General features: G+C 36.8%; 1 protein-coding gene across 3 annotated transcripts in view; it reads left to right on the forward strand.

Annotated features, from left to right (window-relative positions):
• Positions 1–20,211, forward strand: part of LOC141912060 (UPF0047 protein YjbQ-like) — a 61,448-nt gene that overhangs the window by 33,943 nt on the left and 7,294 nt on the right. For 2 of the 3 annotated variants that reach the window (XR_012620115.1, XM_074803240.1), the window contains exons 3-7: positions 13,374–13,408; positions 13,544–13,563; positions 13,658–13,697; positions 14,024–14,065; positions 14,754–14,871. Coding sequence is in view for 2 of the 3 variants with exons in the window: in XM_074803240.1 (XP_074659341.1) it covers positions 13,374–13,408; positions 13,544–13,563; positions 13,658–13,697; positions 14,024–14,065; positions 14,754–14,871 (255 nt within the window). In the remaining variant the exon portion in view is untranslated. The remainder of the gene's footprint in view (positions 1–13,373; positions 13,409–13,543; positions 13,564–13,657; positions 13,698–14,023; positions 14,066–14,753; positions 14,872–20,211) is intronic. The other variant, XM_074803241.1, reaches the window with a different exon arrangement.

Here is a 20,211-nt window from a genome sequence, read left to right on the forward strand (position 1 = left end):
TGTGGTAAATTGATAGAAAAAGATTCGTTTGAAACTATTTGAACAGAATTAATTATGCATCCGTCCGGTGTCATCTTGACGAAAAAAACTTTTGTATCGATATGCGGATGAATTTTAAACAATACTAATTTGCATTAAAAAACGTCGTACTGGTGGACCAACATTATGTAGTTTATACTTGGAATCGGAATCGAATGCATGTTGCGATGCGGTTAAATCGCTACAGTCCTGCATCTGTACGGGTATCGTCTTGTTAACCCTACGTCATAATTGCGCTGCAATATGATGTTTAGATATGTTGTTGAGACAATTTCCCATCAGAGTAGCTACAGATTGTCGCGGCATCTATGAGTTCTATCAGCGCACCAGTTTCATTCGCACGTGGCAGTGGCCTTGTGTTGAATGGTATAGTTAGTAAATGTCACTGAGAGTCTTCGACCGAAATTGTTGCCAACCCGACCATATAGAAAGTTTCTGTCTAGTTGCATATGGAGCATTTTAGTATATGAATCAATTAAGATGATTGACAGACACGGGTGCGGTTATATCAGCTGTCGAAGACGTTCGATGTAAACAGTAATATAAAGCACATGTGCGATGAAAGCAGGGACATCAAACTAAGAAGCACTGAATTTTTGAATTACATGTGATTTGAAAAGGCGTCTGTGCTGGTTTTTCAAAAAGTCGAATCTTAAATGACTCCTATTGCATATTCCTAAGCCTCTGGAATTGAATTGAATTCGACACAGTAATTCGCCTCTAATTTGCGATGAATCTTCTTGAAAATTAGCTTGAAGATTGGGTGTGGCGAGGTGTCCTCCCCTATTGTGAAAAAAGGTCATGGGTGATCAAATATGGCTGCCATTGGGGTGACCATCTTGAATTTCTTGTTAGCACAATGCAGCCCCCAATTCTTGGTGGATTTACGTAAAATTTGGCGTGAGGATCAGGGTAGGTAAGTTATCCATGCCTATTGTATATGGAGGTCATCGGCTTTTAAACATGGCTGCCAGTTCAGCCATCTTTAATTTCTAGCACGAAATGGCCTGCAATTATTGATACATTTTCATGATACAAGGTGTAAGAATTTTGGTAGGTGAGATGTCTACCCCTAATTGAAAATTGAGTTCAAGTATGGCCGCCAGGGTTGCTATCCATCTTGGATTTCGTTTCAGCACAATGCCTACACCAATTGTTCATGCATTTTTTCATGTATTGTGTGATCTTTGGGGCAGCTAAAATGGGCTTTTCTTGTCTTGTAAGGATAAATGAACAGAAAATGAACATCATCGCCACATAGCCTATACCATCTTGACTTTTTATATACTTGTTTCATCGTTACAATGTCAATCTTACTGTAAAACTTTGAATACTGGATCATTCTTCTTCTACTGCGCCATGAAGGTATAAGGCCTGTGGGCCTCTTGTTATAATGGTCCGCCAAGTTCATCATGACAGTGCAACCTTTGCAATTGTCTGGTAAGTTGTCATTTTCTGCCCTCGTGTAGACATTGCAAACAGTACCCGCTAATGGAATCACAAAGGCACCGAACTTTCATAACCCTCTTAATCTGTTCCAAACTTTCATATCCCTCTTAACCTATTTCTTGGCATTTATTGTTTCCAGGCTAAACGGCCGTCAAACTTGATCATCGCTCCATCCACTGACATCGTTTGCATAGTTGTTTGTATGGAAGGTGTCAGGGGCCTTATTGACAAGGTATCGAACTTCAGTTATCGCTTGCATCTTTATCACTGGGAAGTGAACATTGACTATTCGTTTCAGGGCTTTGCGCACGTAAGATATTCATATATGCCATTCATAGTAATAGGCTTTTAAAAAAGCCTTCCCTTGGTTTGCAAGAATGATACGATACGATAGCACAGCTAACACCCGCATAATTGGGACACCATCCTAAAAAGAGTCTCCGCCTTAAACCAGACAGACCATGCTTTCGTAAAGACAGAGAAAACAATTTTTTCTACGTTCTTAAATTTTATTTTTGAGAAAATACAACCAACCGACCACCCACTGAAGATGTATGCGCTTCTAACATGTGTCACTTAATTACCCGGTAGTTGCTTTGCGGTTATTGATCTACTCACTATTGCTAGCTTTGTGAAAACCTGCCTTGACGCATTGCCCAGGTTTAGTTTTCAATGAAACTGGTTACATTACAAGCGGCTGCTGGGCATGATGAGGCTACTGGTATAAATCTTCTAAATCATGAAAAGGCCTATTAAGAGATCATTATGAATTATAATCATTTTAATGGTCACTGTGTAGGGGCACTGAATCAATGAGGTGATACAATTTAAACGCTATCATGGAAGAGTTTGTAATGAGTTCAAGAAAATTGATTGAATGTAATGAGCTGGTACCTGGGTATGACTACCTGTTCACATCTTCTATATCTGTTGGCTTCTTATGAACTTTCGCTTTTGCGAAGTCCATTTTGTTATCGCATATGAAACTTTCTTCCTTTGGTACAAAATAACTTCCAATTGAGGCTTAGTTTCTCTTCGGAACTTTTAAAACATTCAATACAGTAAGAAAAGCTCTACTATTGAATTTCATCGGAATCCGTTGCTTATTTATTGATTTAGTTATTTATTAGTTGTTGGAACTATATTTCGTTTCGGAAGAACACATGCCCTTTTACGTATATTCATGTTTTACACATGTGCGCGGTACAGACTCGCTGCTATGTGATTTATTGATCTGCGCATGTATATGAAAAGTGCGCTTCGCGCGTGGACTATTTAAAGTTGTCCTGGGACGGCAAATGATTCAACTGCCAGGGTTGGTCGCGGACAGCCGCGAAAAGCAAAGGATTTTATAGATGGGCAGTAGAATTGAGAAAGGGGAAGTGAAGTGTCTTGGAAATCGTTCAATATACGAAAGTAAATTGTCTAACAAACTTCGTACACGGAGTATGAAATAAATGGAATCGTCACACCATGAATGTGAAGTTGTCTATTAGTCAGCGGGAAAAACCCACTACCATGTATATTCGTGGTGAATAGTCATTCAGTTGTGTGTGATGGAGATCGTATCAGTAGACAGATTTTGATGAAATCTTCTTCATTCAATCAGGGGGGGGGGGCATCTTGGGCTTTTTGATTACTTGGAGCACGGATTCTCTGAAATTCGGCCAATTGAACTTCATGCCGAAAATAGATATGTTTCCATTCATAATTTGAAAAAAAGACATTTTTTTTCTTGATATTTTCTGTCCTTATTTTCGATCTAATTGTCTGTATAAAGGGTTCTCCCATCATTTGAATCTAATCCATTTTCACTCTTTTTCTTTTGTTCTGCTTTATAGAGTTCCAATGTTAAATTTTGATGCTGATTAAACATAACTCATGTAAATTTAGGAAAGTCCATACTAAGAATTTCGTTTTTTGTTCTGTACTGCATTCATGCCTGTGGGATGTGGAGTCAGTAACGTGACTAATGCTAGTGACAAACTGTGATAAGGTATATTTCATTTCAAACAACTATCTGGACAAACACATTTACTGTTTCATTAGGGAAGGTACTTTATTAGATCGGTTTGTGGAGGTGGTAATTCAACATGGCCTGGAACTTTTTACAGTCATTGAATTATCGAAAGATCCGATAAATGGGGTTAAATCCGCTGCAAAAATAGATCCGGCAATTTGTATTCAAGATTATTTCAGATTATATTGGGTTTATATTGGGTTTGAGGGTCCTCCCCCAAGAAAATTTGGAAAATTTGAAGCATTTTCCGAGTATCTGGAACAGTTTTTATTTGTAAGGAATAAATGAAAAATAACCAGAATATAAACATGACCAATGGATTTATTTAATAAACTTTCCGAATATCTGAAGTCTGTTCAGACGCATCCACAAATTCATTTGCAACGTCCACGAGGTCCATGCCTTCTAGAATTTCGCGCTGAGAATGAAGCATCATAACGTGGTTTAAACGGTTTTGGTTCATGGTGGATCGCAAATAGGTCTTTACTCTTTTCAAAACACTAAACATTCGTTCACTTTCCGCATTTGTCGCTGGCATGACGAGAATCAATTTGACGATCCTATGGACTTCAGACAATAAATTTTGATGAGCGGGTGTAAGAGTTTTTTTTGAAATATTTGATAATTTCTGATATACTCCCTTTGCGATCATCGGGGATGTTTACTGAAAATGATGGGCGCGATAAATGTGCAAACGCTGGACAGTTACGGCCGGATTCTCAGTCATTCACGAAAGAGTCACATGTTGACGATATGTTAACTGTAATTTTGAATGATCTGCAGAGGATCCCCGAATTCTAGTTGATTCTGCGATGAACAAAACTAGCGATGCGTTGTGTAGGTATAGCGTCCCAGAATCCAGTTGGTGATAGCAAGTAGTACGCATTTCTCTGTTTTGAAGATCTTTCGATTACTGACTGGAAATAGCTTTGTGACAGAATTTTGTGATACAATGATAGTAACGTGAAGATCTGACATCAGAGCAGTGTTCAGTCAATAACACAACACAAATACAGTTAACCTTGTCAACCAAAAGAAAAAAATTATCATCATCCAAAATAAGTTCAGGTGTAACTGAGATTATATATTTGTCCACATAAAAATTTATCCAATTCATCTTCATGTTTCAGTTATACTAACAAACAAAAATTTAAACCTATGAAAATGAAAATTGCAGATTAAACCATTTGTATGGTCGAAATAGTTTGTTGCGACTGTAAAACCACCCGCCTGTGATCAGTGACTTTGTAATAGTAACTCCTACCATAACAGCTCGACTTCATCTGCATCATTCCCTGCAAACTGAGATGTATTGATCTATTATCACATCCGTCTAATTGTTAGAGAATACCAAAATGACTTCAAAAAAGAATACAAACACACCTCAACTTCCTCTGCGGCATTCCCAGCTGACTAAGATGTATTGAAAAAAATACAAACTATCATCACGTCTGTCTAATCGGTAGAGAATTTCGATATGACTTTAAAAACAATAAAAAAGAAGGAAAACATACCTCGACTTCATCTGCGGCACTCCCAACGGACTGAGATGTATTAAAAAACATACAAACTATTATCACATCCGTTTCATTGGAAGAGAATTTCGAAATGACTTCAAAAAAGAAAAAAACACCTCAACTTCCTCTGCGGCATTCCCAGCGGACTAAGATGTATTGAAAAAAATACAAACTATTATCACGTCTGGTTCATCGGTAGAGAATTTCGAAATTACTTTAAAAACAAAAAAAGAATGAAATCACACCTCAACTTCATCTGCGGCATTCCCAACGGACTGAGATGTATTGAAAAACATACAAACTATTATCACATCTGTCTAATCGGTAGAGAATATCGAAATGACTTCAAAAAAGAAATATAGCTGCATAGCAGCGATAACGTGTTTCTGCCTAACTGGTTCATATATCGCACTGGGAAGCGTCATCGAAATAATTGTAATCAGTTAATAACATATGACTTATCTCCAAGAAGCGCAACCTGGGTCAACAATATCCTGGATAATGTGGATCCAGCTACATACAACGGCTACCACATAAAACGTATTGATGTACCGAAATGGCTATGTAGAAGATATGGTCCTTTCAAAGTCCCCTGGTGGCAGTTGCATGAACTAGTCTGTCGCACATGCTCTCCTTGCGCGTTGTGATCCATAATTTCGTTAATACTAGGTTGATCTACCTTTATGCATCAATTTGTTCAGTGAGGAATTTGCATTCAGAAATAAACAAAGATTTTTAACAAAGTTGTTTTGTTTTCATTAATCGGTGATAGTTCACATATTGCACATATGTTTGAAAACGAACTTAACCACGTATACTCAATGAACATAAATTTACTTCAATCACAAAGAGGGAATTATAGGTTACAAAATTATTGCATTGTCTGGATTCGAACATGATGTGGCATCAACTGTGTCGACGTCTTTGAAGCGATTAAGGTAATGTTGAGTTCATCTGCCAAACAGAAGTTATACTGGTAGTACAAAATGGTGGCGATAGATGAAACAGAAACTGGAAATGACGGATCAGGACTTATATCAGTCCGATTACGTGAAAACAAAATGGCTTTTTTGAATGGCTCACATATGAATCAGATAGCGGGAATTGACGTGTCCGGACTGATACGAGTCCGAATCCGTGATTTACGGTTGAGTTGACGCTCAAGGTCGTCCGATAATTTTAGGCTTTTCAGGGCGCACTTTATCAATGGATGACAATTCTGCAAGAGCAGCAGAAACCTTAATGAAAAGACACCTCGACTTCATATACGGCATGCCCAGCAACTGAGATGTATTGGAAAACATACAATCTATTATCACATCTGTGTCATCAGGAGAGAATCTCAAAATAAACACGAATGAAAACACACCTCGACTTCATCTGCGAAGTTCCCAGCGGATTGAAATATATTGAAAAACATACAAACTTTTATCACATCTGTCTCAAGAAGAGAATTTCGAAATGAATTTTAAAAAATCATGTTAGAACACACACCTTGACTTCATCTGCAGCATTCCCAGCAGACTGAAATACATGTATATTGAAAAACATACAAACTATTATCACATCTGTCTAAAATAAAAAAAGAACACACACCTCGACTTCATCTGCGGCATAACCAGCGGACTGAACTATATTGAAAAACATACAATCTATCATCACATCTGTCTCATCGGTAGAGAATTTCGAATTTACTTTTAAAAAAGAATGAAAACACCTCGACTTCATATGCGACATGCCCGGCAACTGAGATGTATTGGAAAACATACAATCTAATATCACATCTGTCTCATCAGGAGAGAATCTCGAAAAAACACGAATGAAAACACACCTCGACTTCATCTGCAAGGTTCCCAGCGGATTGAAATATATTGAAAAACATACAAACTTTTATCACATCTGTCTCATGGAAGACAATTTCGAAATGAATTTAAAAAAATCATGTTAGAACACACACCTTGACTTCATCTGCAGCATTCCCAGCAGACTGAAATACATGTATATTGAAAAACATACAAACTATAATCACATCTGTCTAAAAAAAACATGAATGAAAACACACCTCGACTTCCTCTGCGGCATAACCAGCGGACTGAAATATATTGAAAAACATACAATCTATCATCACATCTGTCTCATCGGTAGAGAATTTCGAATTTACTTTTAAAAAAGAATGAAAACACCTCGACTTCATCTGCCGCATTCCCAGTGGCGTGAGATGTATCTAAAACATTCTGCGGACTGAAATATATTGAAAAACATAAAAACTATTACATGTATCACATCTGTCTCATCAGAAGAGAATTCCGAAATGACTTAAAAAAACAGAGTGAAAACACACCTCAGAGTTGATCTGCAACATTCTCCAACGGACTGAAACGCATTGAAAAACATACACACAATTATCACATCTGTCTAAAAGAAATGAATGAACACACACCTGGACTTCATCTGCTGCATTACCACACGACTGAAATATAAAATATAATAACGGGTTTTAACGGGTTTTTTTTTAACAGCAATAACGGGTTTTCTGACTAGTTGGTTGAAATGTCGTACTTAGATTCGGACGAAGTCAGTATTAAATCAGTAAATAAACGACGGTTTTTTATAGGAGCGCTATCTAGAGATCAACACTAACACGATATAGCGATCAATGTGCTTTGTGATCAATGTGTCAAAATAGGATAAAGAAGATGTAGTGTTAGATATCATTTGGCAATTGTCAGATTGTTTGGTGGTAACAATCGATCAAAGCATCTTCAACATTTCCCATTCAAAACCTCTGCATAAGTGCTGATTTTGCCGAACTGGACACAACCGAACTGGACATCCTGATTCCGATTTGGCTGTAGAAAAGGTTAAGGGTACAGACATACATAACTAACTATTATGACCATACATAAAAGCGTATCGAAAACTTTAAGAAGACAAATTATAAAATTTTATTTGATTTGAAATAGTGATCATAGAACAGAATAATAGGATTGTCAAACATGTTCAATAAATATGTCCAATCCGACAGTTTCAATTCAATTCAATATTTATTTCACGGAAAAGCAGAACAATCAAATCCTAAGAAAGCTAAACATATTTAAAAAAGAACGAGAAAATAAAAAAAATTTACAAATGTTATAGCGCGCTTTTCAATGTGGGCCTTGCAAAGCCTTAAAGGCCTCTAACGCAGGCACCCAATGAAAGAGAGAGAATAAAGAAGAAGACAGAGAGAAAAAAGGAACAGATGAGCTCGTGCTTGAGAGAATTTATAAGTACAGTAGAATGGTTTAGGGAATACTTGTATTGTTATAATAATGAGAAGCTAAGTTGATGTAATGGCAAATTTGGAGCAATTGTAACAGGTTGGTTTGTTGCAGATTATGTTCGTATTGTATTTGGAGGTGAGATGTGACTTTAGATGGCGTTTAAGAGTATGTTTATTCATGTGCAGCATTTGCATTGAGAAGGGAAGGTTTTCCCAAATTGAGAAAATTTTTGAGAAAGATTTAGTGCTTGTATTTGGTTGATTTAGAGGTAGACAATATGTGTGATCATGTAGGTGTTGATAGTGGGAGAAAGGTTTTCAATGGTAAAGATGTTTTTGAAATGATGTGGTGACGATAGTAAAGTTTGATGGATGAATATGGTGGTTTTTTGTATGAGGATGTAGTTTATTTTGAGAATGTTTAACTTTTTGAAGAGAGGATCAGAGTGGGCGGTATAATTTGATTTGGTTATGATTCTGACAATTTTCTTCTGGACGAGTTGGCATTTGTTGTTGTGTTGCGAGTGACCCCATGCTAGTAGCCCGTAGGTTAGGTGAGGATATATGAGGGTATAGTAAAGTGTAACAAGGTGTTGATAGTCGAGTATGTTCTTGGTTTTGTTTATTATTCCAGTGATCCGAGAGATTTTTTTGTGTATTTTTTCGATGTGTGATTTCCAATTGAGATTTTCGTGTATCGTTAGACCTAGGAAGTCTGTTTGCTTTACTCGTTCTATAACGGTATCGCCTAATTTGATGTGAAAATTGTGATGCAAGTACGGTTTTCTTTGGTAGTTATGAAATATAATGTATTTAGTTTTTGTATGATTAGGTGTTAATCTGTTGGCTAGAAGCCAGTCATTTAATTTTAAGAGATCAGTATTTACATTTTGTGCGGGAGTGTTGAGGTTCTTATGAGATGAGATGCAATTTGTGTCGTCTGCAAATAGAATGTAGTTTAAATGGTCAGTACAGCGGTAGATGTCATTGATGTATACGAGGAATAAGAGTGGGCCAAGGATGGAGCCTTGGGGGATGTGAAGAGTGTTGAAGGGGTTGAAGAATTAAATGAAACGTAGTGTTGCCTGTCAGAAAGATAAGAGGAAAACCAATTTAAGGCTGTTCCTCGAATACCGTAATGTTCAAGCTTTTTGAGTAGAATTTTGTGGTTCAGGGTGTCGAAAGCTTTGGAGAGGTCTAAAAAAATACCAATGGTCCAATTGTGGTTATCTAAGGAATTAGTAATTCTGTCGATAAGTTCAAGAATGGCATGTTCCGTAGAGTGGTTTGGTCGAAACCATGTTGATTTGGGAATATTTGTTTTTCAATGAATTTTGAGAGTTTTTGGTGAACGAGTTTTTCGTATATTTTTGATATTGAGTTGAGTAGCGATATTGGTCGATAGTTATTAACTAGATCCTTCTCATCCTTTTTGTGTAGGGGAATTATTTTGGCTGTTTTAAGATGATTTGGAAAAACCCCTGTTTTGAGAGATTGATTGATAAGGTGTGTGAGAGGACAAGAGATATAGTTAATGATTTGTTTTAATGTATGCGTTGAAATGTTATCTTGGCCAGATGAGTGTTTTTGTTTAAGATTCCTTACAACATCTATGACATCTTGTTCACAAACTGGTGAGAGGAAGAAATTTGAATTAGATTTGGGCACTTTATTTAGGTAAAAGTCTGATGAAAACTGGGGCTTAGGTAAATTGTTAGCCAAGGTTTCGTCAATTTTGTTGAAGTGACTGTTGACAGAGTTAGCGATTACTGCTGGGTCGTCTGTATCAGTGTTATTGATTTTGAATGAGTGTGTGATGTCTTGCTTGTTGTTTGTTTTGTTGATTATTTCTTTTAAGATTTTCCATGTGTTTTTGATGTTACCTTTGCAGATTCTAAAGATTTTTGATAGTGCTGTTTTTTTGCTGCTCTGATAATAGAGTTAAGTTTATTTTTATAGATTTTAAAGTTGTTCTTTTCAACTATTTGAAGAGTAGGGTTTTTTATCGAGAGTAAATGTTTATATTTTTTGTCTTTGTTGTATATTGATTGAATTATACCTTTCGTTATCCAAGGATTTTTGGGTGTGTTTATTTATTGTGTTTGAATTTCTTGGTTATTGTTTCAGATCCAATAATATGATTAATAGTCGAAGAGAAAGATTCAAAGGTATCGTTAATTGGGGTGTCATCATCGTAAAGGAGTGCTTGGAAATTAGTTGTTCTTAGTTTTTCACAAATGTTTTTCATTCCTTGTTCGTTGATTATCTGTTTTGTGTTGGAGGTCTTGCTATTATTTGTTTGTTTTTTGGATAGACTGCAAGCGAATGTGAAAAAATGATCTGAGAGTGGTGTAGTTAAGATACCCGAGTGATAGTTGTTGTGTGAATTGGTGAAGATATTGTCTATTAGAGTGGCACTTCGATGAGTTACCCTAGTTGGTAACGTGATAAGAGGAGTCAATGAGTTTGTGGTCATAATTTCAAAAAATCAGGAACTTTGTGGATTTTGAGTTGATTTGATAAGATCGATGTTAAAGTCATCACAAATAAGTATTTCTGAGTTGATGGATTTTAATTTGGCAATTTCATTTTCAAAAGCCTGAAGAAATTAAGTGTATTTGATGCTGGCGGCTTGAAAATAATTCCTATTATTTTTTGTTTGTGCTTTTCATTATGTTTCCATATTTTGATGAATTTCCATTGAAAGTGTGTGTTTTGGTCTGTTGTTGGTTTGTTAATGAGTGTGCATTCTTTATACTGAAAGTTTTTTGAAAGGAATAGTCCTATCCCAACTCCATGGGAGTCTCTGCAATCTGATATGAAGTTGTAGTTTTGAAGATTTATTAGTATTTCTGTTGTGGAGTTTAGTTTAGTCTCTTGTATGGCTATTGCATCAAAAAGTATTTCATTTTTGGTTTCAAGTATATTTAAGAGATTTTGAAGTTCGTTTAGTTTGCCTAGAATACCATTACAGTTCCAGCTAAGGATATTGAAGTCGGAATCATTAAGATAGGATAGATTCAAAGATTCAAGGTCGTAGTGAGGTGAACTATTTAGATTTAGAGATAGATTTTGATGCTGATCGTTGAGAAGCGAAGTTAGGTTTAATTCTGTATTGTTATATTGGTGATTGTTTAAGATTTGAGCTCTAAGGTGGTTGAGTTTGTTTTGAGTGGAGACCATAACAAAGGTGCAGACGATAATTAACACGCACTAATAATAAACACTAGGTTTAATTATGATTATGTCGCCGACTCTCGACTCACAGAGTGAGGAGGTGTCATATTAATGAGAAGGCAAATTTGGTATGTGGCAGGTGAATGGGTAATTAGTGATTAGTGGATTAAATTTGGAATCAATTATTTGAGATGAAGGATGAGTAGAGTTTGTAAAGTAAGTAGAGTAAAGAATAAAAGTGAAATATTGAATAGAGAGATTGTATATAGGATAGAATGAAGATAGTTTGTACGTATATGCGCAAGTAAAAAGAGTAGATATCAAACCAGAAATATGCACAGAATATGCACAGAAAACACAGTCCAGTTGAAGTAGTATTAGTCCAGTTGAAGTAGTATCACAGTTCAAAAATTAAAATCTAAAAGTTCGTTGATTAGTCCGAGAGATGATTTATCCAAGTAATTGTAGCAACAGCGATTTTAGTTTATGGGTTGATCCAGCGTTGTCCATACGTCGAGTAGTTGAGAATCTCCTAGAAGAGGGTGGGTTCAGTGCTGCTTTCCAAGTTAATGCTACTTTGTAGATACTGTCTTTTTTTTACATGTTTATTGTCGTATAGTTCATCCTTGGTAACATGATGTCTGTAGAATTGATAATTGTTCGATTTAGTTAAAGATTCTAGCCCCTGGTTTATACTGGCGACCTCTTCTTCGGATTTGTCGTTCCTCGGTAGGATAGACGCAATTTTGATTTTAGCCTCGGGCCAGGTTTTCTTAACTGCTTCTACGGATTTTTTAAGTTCTTGTACTACTTTCGCTTCAGTTTTCGTATCCCAGTCGTTCGTTCCACAGTTTATCAGTATCGAATCTGGATTGCATGGTTTTTCTTCGTTTCGTTGTGCAACGATGTTCTTTACCTCTGAGAGGGTCGGACACGGATATATGATCGTTTTACGATTATTTTCAGAAAGTCCAGAAGGTGACACATATTTTCGGTTGCTGTCCGCGATAACTATACCGGTAACATTTCGTGGTTGGTCTTGGGTGTCCGTGATTGTGCGATTTGTCGTCGTTGTAGTTGGTTCTGTAGTTTTCGATTCCAGAGTTGTGATTCTTTGAACTAATCCATCGATGATATTTTCGAGTTTTTCGATTTTGTTGTACAGTTCTAAATTGGTTTCACGAAGATCGTTGATTTCGTTTTTTGCTGCCATTGTTGAATTTTATGATACAAGCTTTCTGTGAGGTTTTGGAGAGCGCGCGAGAATGCGTGTTAATCGCTTGCTGTCATTCAGTCAATCAGCCATTACTGAGAAATATTAATTTTAAATCTTAAATCACTAGAAATGTATTTTGAGCACTGCTCATTAGACCGGCACTCATTCATGCGCATAGGCAGCTAGCGTCTTTCAGTTCAGAACCGGTTCATCGTACGTAAAACTGCTGCTTTTACCCTCTTCAAAAGTTATGAACTAGATAGTATGACATTCAAATCAGCAAGGCATCTTGCTCGCTGCTTGGCAGGTATATTTTAATTAAATCTTGTGCCACAGGTTTGCATTTCATGTTTAAGTTCAATATTTTTTGGCAAAAACAATCACATTCAATCCAATTCATTCAGTGTATTTCTCAAGTATTTATAGCTGTAACCACAATAGTAGCTGCAGGCTGGTTGTAGTTTCCTTGGTGCGCTTGACAAAATAAAGCAATTTGGAATGGATACCTGCATATAAATATTACAAAGTTTTGATCTCATGAAAGGCTTTCTATACCCAAACATTAACCTAAGACTACAATTAAATGTATTTGCAGTGTTGATGAGTGTCTTCCATTTATGCATCACTATGTATATGATGAAATCTGACATACTTGCAAAAGAAAGTTATCTTACAATTTTGTTCTATTTTTAGTGAAACATACATCAGCCAGTTTGTGTCTTAATGAGGTGAGACTCCAGTCCTAGCGGTCTTTAAATGCAAGTGTATTTTGTTTAAATGAACACTGCAATGAAAATTGGTAAATGATGGCACTTGCTCGTGGTTTGTTGGTTCTTATATGTACCTTTTTGTTTTTTCTCTAGTCATATGATCCGGATGTAAGGTAAAAGGAAGCAATCTAATTTGACCAAAAAACTGTTATGGATGTATACGGTTGTATTCCATTCATAGAAACACATGTTCCTACATATTTTCAGGACTGATATGGAGATGATGCTGGATAGGCTGGCACCAGAAGTATGTAATGAAATCTCAAAACATCACAACTTTCTTACACTGCATATTGACCCAAAAGGCATAATTTGAAACAATGATTTCTCTAAAATCCCTCAAAGTATAAATGACCTTTGACTGCCAACTTTCTGAATCACAATACACTAAAACATTCTGTGAATACTAGGGTTAAGTGATGGGAAAATTCTTTTGTCAAAAATTGTTAGTTTAGATTTATTCTAAATGAATCATTAATATTTCTAAGTCAAAACAAGAAAATGATACCAAATACTTAGTTCTTTGTCCTGTATATTCCCGTACCACAATTTCTATTTTACTTTTCATTTTAGAATGCACCTTACCAACATACAGCAGAAGGTGCTGATGATATGGTAAGGGGAACACCTTTCTGTTTATATACTTCTATATGGTAATGTTTAAATAGACTTCAGTTTGAGATATAAGATAGCTGCCTATACATAAACTTTATGCATATGTATATGGAGCTGCCTATACAGCTATTGATTCGAGTCCTTGAAAGTACTGATCGGATCTGTTTCACAGGAGTAAGTGGGTAAAGTTCCACACACCGTCATGACGTCCATGTCTTTTGAGGCCAATCCTGTGATAATAGATATAGGATGACAAATGAGTTTCGATTATTTGACCACTTCATTTATAACTAATATTACCACCGGTACACATCCGCTCTTTTTGGCTGGTAATAATGTTATTTATGGTTCAATGGAAAATGGTTGGATTCAAGATCAACTCATTGATATTGGAAGTTTATTATATCGAATGAATATCGAATATAATATGAATAGGTTTGAGTGAACAATTGTGGTTAGTTGGTGTTGTTATGTTAGCTAACGATATAGTACTGTAGTACAAGTATTTACGATGCCTGACATTAAGGTGTTTGATGAGTGTGGAAAATCTAAAATCTTGAACAATCAGCAATGAAGATAATGCTTAACTAATGCTGTATGAATGCCGATATGCCATCTCTGTTATCTAGAATCTGCGTGGTTTTAAGTATTTAGTACCCGCTTACAAATATATTTAATTTGTTTGCAGCCAGCACATGTAAAGAATGCTTTGCTCGGTTCAAGTGTCACGATACCTATTAAAAATGGACAGCTAGTTACTGGTACATGGCAATCGTTGTGGTTTTGCGAACACAGGCGTTCAAAGCGTGAGTTGTTTCTGCAACAGACTAGTTGAAAAAAAAAATTTCAAATTTCATACTGGGGAATGAACGCAGCAAGAGAAATGTCACGTTGTCACTGATTGGTTGTTATTGCAAATTTGGTATTCGTTGTTTAGCTTCTCTGAAATCCTATGGTTTCATTCGAAATCTTTCTTGTTTTCTGAAAACAACAAGATGAAGTTAAAAATCTCCTTTGTTAAGTTAAACAAAGTATCTAACGTTTGGCAATGCTCATTCGCTGGAGAAAAAGCGCTAACATTTTTTGTAATTTCGAGGGTTTGGTGCAACATGGTGATAAGTGCTTATTTCACACTTTCGAGAAAAATGAATTTAAAGATTTGATGAAGATTCACAGAGTCCATATACCGGTATGAGATACAATTCCAATTGAATTAAAAATAATACAACACCATCTTATGAATACTTATACAGAATTTTATTAATATTAATCTACAACTAATTAGTAAAATATTAATTAATGTACTTAACACCTTGTTGCGTACAAACATTTTTTTATTGAATTCTCCGCGATATGGTGACAAGTGACAGTTATAACCATGTTGCATGAAACATACAACTTCCTAATTTATGTACAAACGGTTTAAGTGACACTTAACACCTTTGGAAATGAACATTTATGACTTCACTAAAATATATAAAAAAGCATTAAAATGATTAACTAACTACAAGTATCTCCACCACAATTCAACGCAATTATGTCCTAAATCATATGATTTTTATATGTCAAATATCTTATATCTAAAGTTTCTTTTCACCTGACACCATGTACTGTCAATTCATCAGTCATCGATGTCACTGTCTGGGTCATCAGAGACACTACCCGTGGGAAGTTTTGAGAAGTAATCGTGGTACTCCTCAGGAACGATTTCCTTCTCACAAAGCTTAATAAGGTCCTTTTTCTTTGCGCTAGAAATTGGCAGTTTTACGCTGTAGCCTGGCTGTAAGCAATAGTTCGAAATACTTTTCGCCCTAGTACCAGGTTGCACTTTAATCTCAATCAGTTTTGGATCGAAATCGTATCCCACGAACAGACTACAAGCCGATTCTCTTCTTACTTGTATCCATTTAATTTGAAGCCAATGAACCTTTTCTTTTTGTGTGCCAATTTTGGTGTTTCTTATACAGGATTTCACAAAATCTTTGAAGTCAAATACATCCGTGTATTTCATTGGTATGACAATATACGGTCGAACTTTCCTGGCATATGTGATGACTGTGCTCCATTGAGAAGGAAACACCTCAGTCCTTGCCTTTGCCTTCTCAATAGCCGAATGCATACTGTTCTAAATCGACGAAACGAATCCTCGAAAATCTATTGAACACGAAAGCACAGCTACATTTCAAACTCAGCGTGTTTATTTTAGCAACTAACGATGCTGCACTATGCCATATAATGCCGGTTTGCTACAAATATGAAAATATATATATAAGTAATCAATTCAATTTATGCAAAGAAAACTAACCCACAGCAAATCTAAAAATTCGTTACTTACAATTACTGTAGCTCCTCGAGCAAGTTTCTACGAAAATGACCAATGCTCAACTGTGAGATATTCAATATATACTGTATATATAATGTACTAGACTTAGTAACAACAAAGCATGGAGAGGTTCAATGAAGGGTTACAAATCCTACAGTACTAAAGCTAAACTCGACTACAATAAAATTCTATAGCAGCAAACCGGACTTCAATTTACAACACAGCACCTCCTAAACATCCGTATCAGACGGTGTTTGAAAATATAACGATATCATATTACAAAGATTACATGATTACTTCAAATACATATTATTGTCGTATCAAATATAAGTAATTATCTCGCACATACAAATACAAATTTAATCAAGATAATTATACAATACTCTCTTCCAATACGCAAAGCTTAACTACTGGTCGAACATATTCTGACGAAGAGGTTTTTACTTTTACCGAACGAATTCGTCCATCATTAGGACTAGGATAAACTTCAATAATACGACCCAATGGCCATTGACCACGAGGAATGTCTTTGTCTTTGATTAACACTAAGTCACCTAATTTGACATTTTCTGTATTTTCTAGCCACTTGCTTCTCATGGTTAAGGGTGGCAAATACTCTTTCAGCCAGCGACGCCAAAAGTGGTCTGCCAGAACCTGGGACTGACGCCATCTTTTTCTACTGTTGATTTCACGCTCATGAAATACTCCAAGGGCCACGACAGAACTAGCACCCCCGTGTAAAAAGTGGTTTGGTGTAATGGGTGTAAAATCTGCAGGATCCACGCTATTATAAGTTAAAGGTCGACTATTAACAGATGCTTCCACCTCTATAAGCGTTGTTCGCAGCACGTTTTCAGGAAATGATTGTCCTTTAAGGACTGATTTGATAGCCGCCTTTACCGTTCGAACCAATCTCTCCCAAACCCCACCAAAATGGGGGGCACAGGGACTATTAAAGGTCCATTTAATACCCTTTTCATGACAAAAATTAGAAATACGAGATTGATTTAATTGTGTTAAACATTCTCTTAACTCTCTCTCAGCTCCAACAAAGTTGGAACCATTGTCACTATAAATATGACTCGGCTGACCACGTCGCCCAATGAAATTCCTCAGAATTAGTAAAAATGTGTCAGTTTCCATTGAGTCAGCTACTTCCAAATGTACTGCACGAGTTACTAAACACGTGAATAAGCAAACCCATACTTTGATTGTAGAACGCCCTCTTTTGATGAATAAAGGGCCAAAATAGTCTACCCCACTAAATTGAAAGGGTCTGCAATGACTAGTAATTCTATGTGCGGGTAAATCCGACATAAAAGGAACTCTAGGCTTAGCTAATCGACGACGACAACTGAAGCACCGCGAAATCGCACGCTTTGCGACAGATCTAGCTTTAATTGGCCAGTACTTTTGACGAACTAATGAAATCAAGTGCTCTGGACCAGCATGGAAATGAATAAGGTGTTCTTTTCGTACAAGAAGCTCCGTGATATGATGAGAGAAAGGGAGAAGCAACTGATGGCGCGCCTCTACGGAAACATTTGGAGCATTGTGAATCCTTCCACCTACTCTGATACAGGAGCCATCAAAAACTGGATCAAGACAGCGCAAAGAACTATGATCCTTTAACTTCCCCTTTTTAAGGAAAGAGAACTCCTCTGGGAATGAGTCACGTTGGGCTTGAGAAACTAAGCATGTTTCCGCAAAATCAAAATCTTCCACTGTCAAAGTTTTTGCTTTTACAGCTGTATATCCCAAACGTGGAACGTGTAATTCCTGATAGCCCTTAAAATCCAAGCTGTTCTGCGTAACAAAGGGTTCCAACGAGAATAATCCTCCGGCTGTACAAGACCCGTTAAGTCAATGACTGGCTCAGCCTGAGGAAATGCTAAGACTTTATTCACTAGCTTAGTTTTCTTGAGATTTTCATCTATATCTGAAATGATACCTAGATCAGGCTGAGACGGCCATTGCTTTTCAGGAACACGGAGAAATTCTGGACCTGCAAACCAACGATGCGAAAAAGTCAGATCAGAAGCTAAAAGCCCCCTTGAGCAATCGTCAGCAGGATTCGACTCGGATGCAATATACATCCACTGATTAACCGATGATATTTCACGAATTTCCCCCACTCTATTGGCTACAAAAATCTTGAATCTTTTTTTTTCATTACGAATATATCGTAAAACAGTTTGTGAGTCAGTCCAATAAGAGACTTCAATGTCACAAATTTCTGACAGTTCTCGCTTCAAAACCTCACCCAAACGAACCGACATAACTGCACCTTGCAGCTCCAATTTCGGCATGGTTAAAGGATGTTTTGTAGGAGCTAAGTGAGTTTTTGAAGCGAGAAAGGTAGTTTGAAATGAACTATCAATCAAATAACGCAAATATGCTACACTACCAAATGCCCTCTCGGACGCGTCACTAAACAAATGCAACTGTACATTACTAACAGAAGGAGAAAACAACTCATGGTGACGAGGAATTTTCAGCTCATGCAACAACTTCAACTCATTTTGCCATTCATCCCAGGTTACCAATAAGTCCCCAGAAATATCTTCATCCCATTCGAACCCAGACCGCCATATATCTTGAATCAAACACTTGGCCCTAAGTATGAATGGTGATAGGAAACCTAATGGATCAAAAATGGATGAGACAGCGCTTATGATACCTCGTTTAGTAAGTTTAACATCTTTGATAACAGGTTTAAATACAAAGGAATCATTCTGAGCGTTCCATTTCACACCTAAAGTCCGTTCTACTGATAAGTCACCTAAGTCTAGGTCTAACGAAGGGTTAGCAAGTTCTTCAGGGTGAATTTGGGATAGGACCCATTTACTTGATGACATCCACTTTGTGAGATGGAAACCTCCTTTAGCAAGAATATCTTTTACCTCATAAGCTAATTGCAACGCTTTGCTATCACCAGGAAAATCATCCACATAGAAATTTCGCAAGAATTTACAGCGATGCTACTAAAACAATCAATGTTATCACGAGCTGATCTTTTTAGAGCGTAATTCGCACAACAAGGCGAGTCTCGAGCACCGAAAATGTGCACCAACATCTTAAAAACCTCTGGAGAACCATATGAGCCATCTGGCCGCCAAAGGAATCTCAATGATTCAGATTCGCTTTCAGAGGTTCTCACTTGATGAAACATCGCTTGTATGTCCGCAACAAGCGCTGTTTCAAATAAACGAAATCTTTGTAAGACACCAAACAAACTATTTAACAGATCAGGGCCTGTCATTAGTAAGTTGTTTAACGAAGAACCCCTGAACTGCGAAGCTGCATCAAACACTACCCGAACAAGCCGGGTAAATTTTTTCGAGTTTCGGTGCTCGAGACTCGCAATGGTGAGGAAGATACCAAGTTCTAGGTGTCGAAATAATTTCTTCCTCAGGAGTCAACTTTCGAGCATACCAGGCGGAAATATAGCCATTAAGTGTATCACAATAGCCATTTTTAATTACAGAATCTTTACACAGGCGGTTTGTTAGCAAGTCAAATCTTCTCTTAGCTAATGGAAAGTTATTTGGTAAAACACTATTTTCATCTCTCCATAGCATACCTACTTGATAATGATCACCCACAAGTTGGGTTGTTTCTTCAAGAATTTTAAGAGCTCTTTGATCTTCAACCGATCCAATCTTATCAGGGTAAGTTACACCAAAGGATTCTGTTGACCAAAAGTTCTCAATTTGTCGTGAGAGTGAATTTTCATCAACAAGAGAGCATTCCGAAACAATTGAATGGACGTGAACATCGCACAAGTCATTTGACATGTTCCCAAACAAACACCACCCTAATC

This window comes from Tubulanus polymorphus, chromosome 10 (genome assembly GCF_964204645.1).
Source record: "Tubulanus polymorphus chromosome 10, tnTubPoly1.2, whole genome shotgun sequence".
In the NCBI taxonomy this organism is placed as follows: Eukaryota; Metazoa; Nemertea; class Palaeonemertea; order Tubulaniformes; family Tubulanidae; genus Tubulanus; species Tubulanus polymorphus.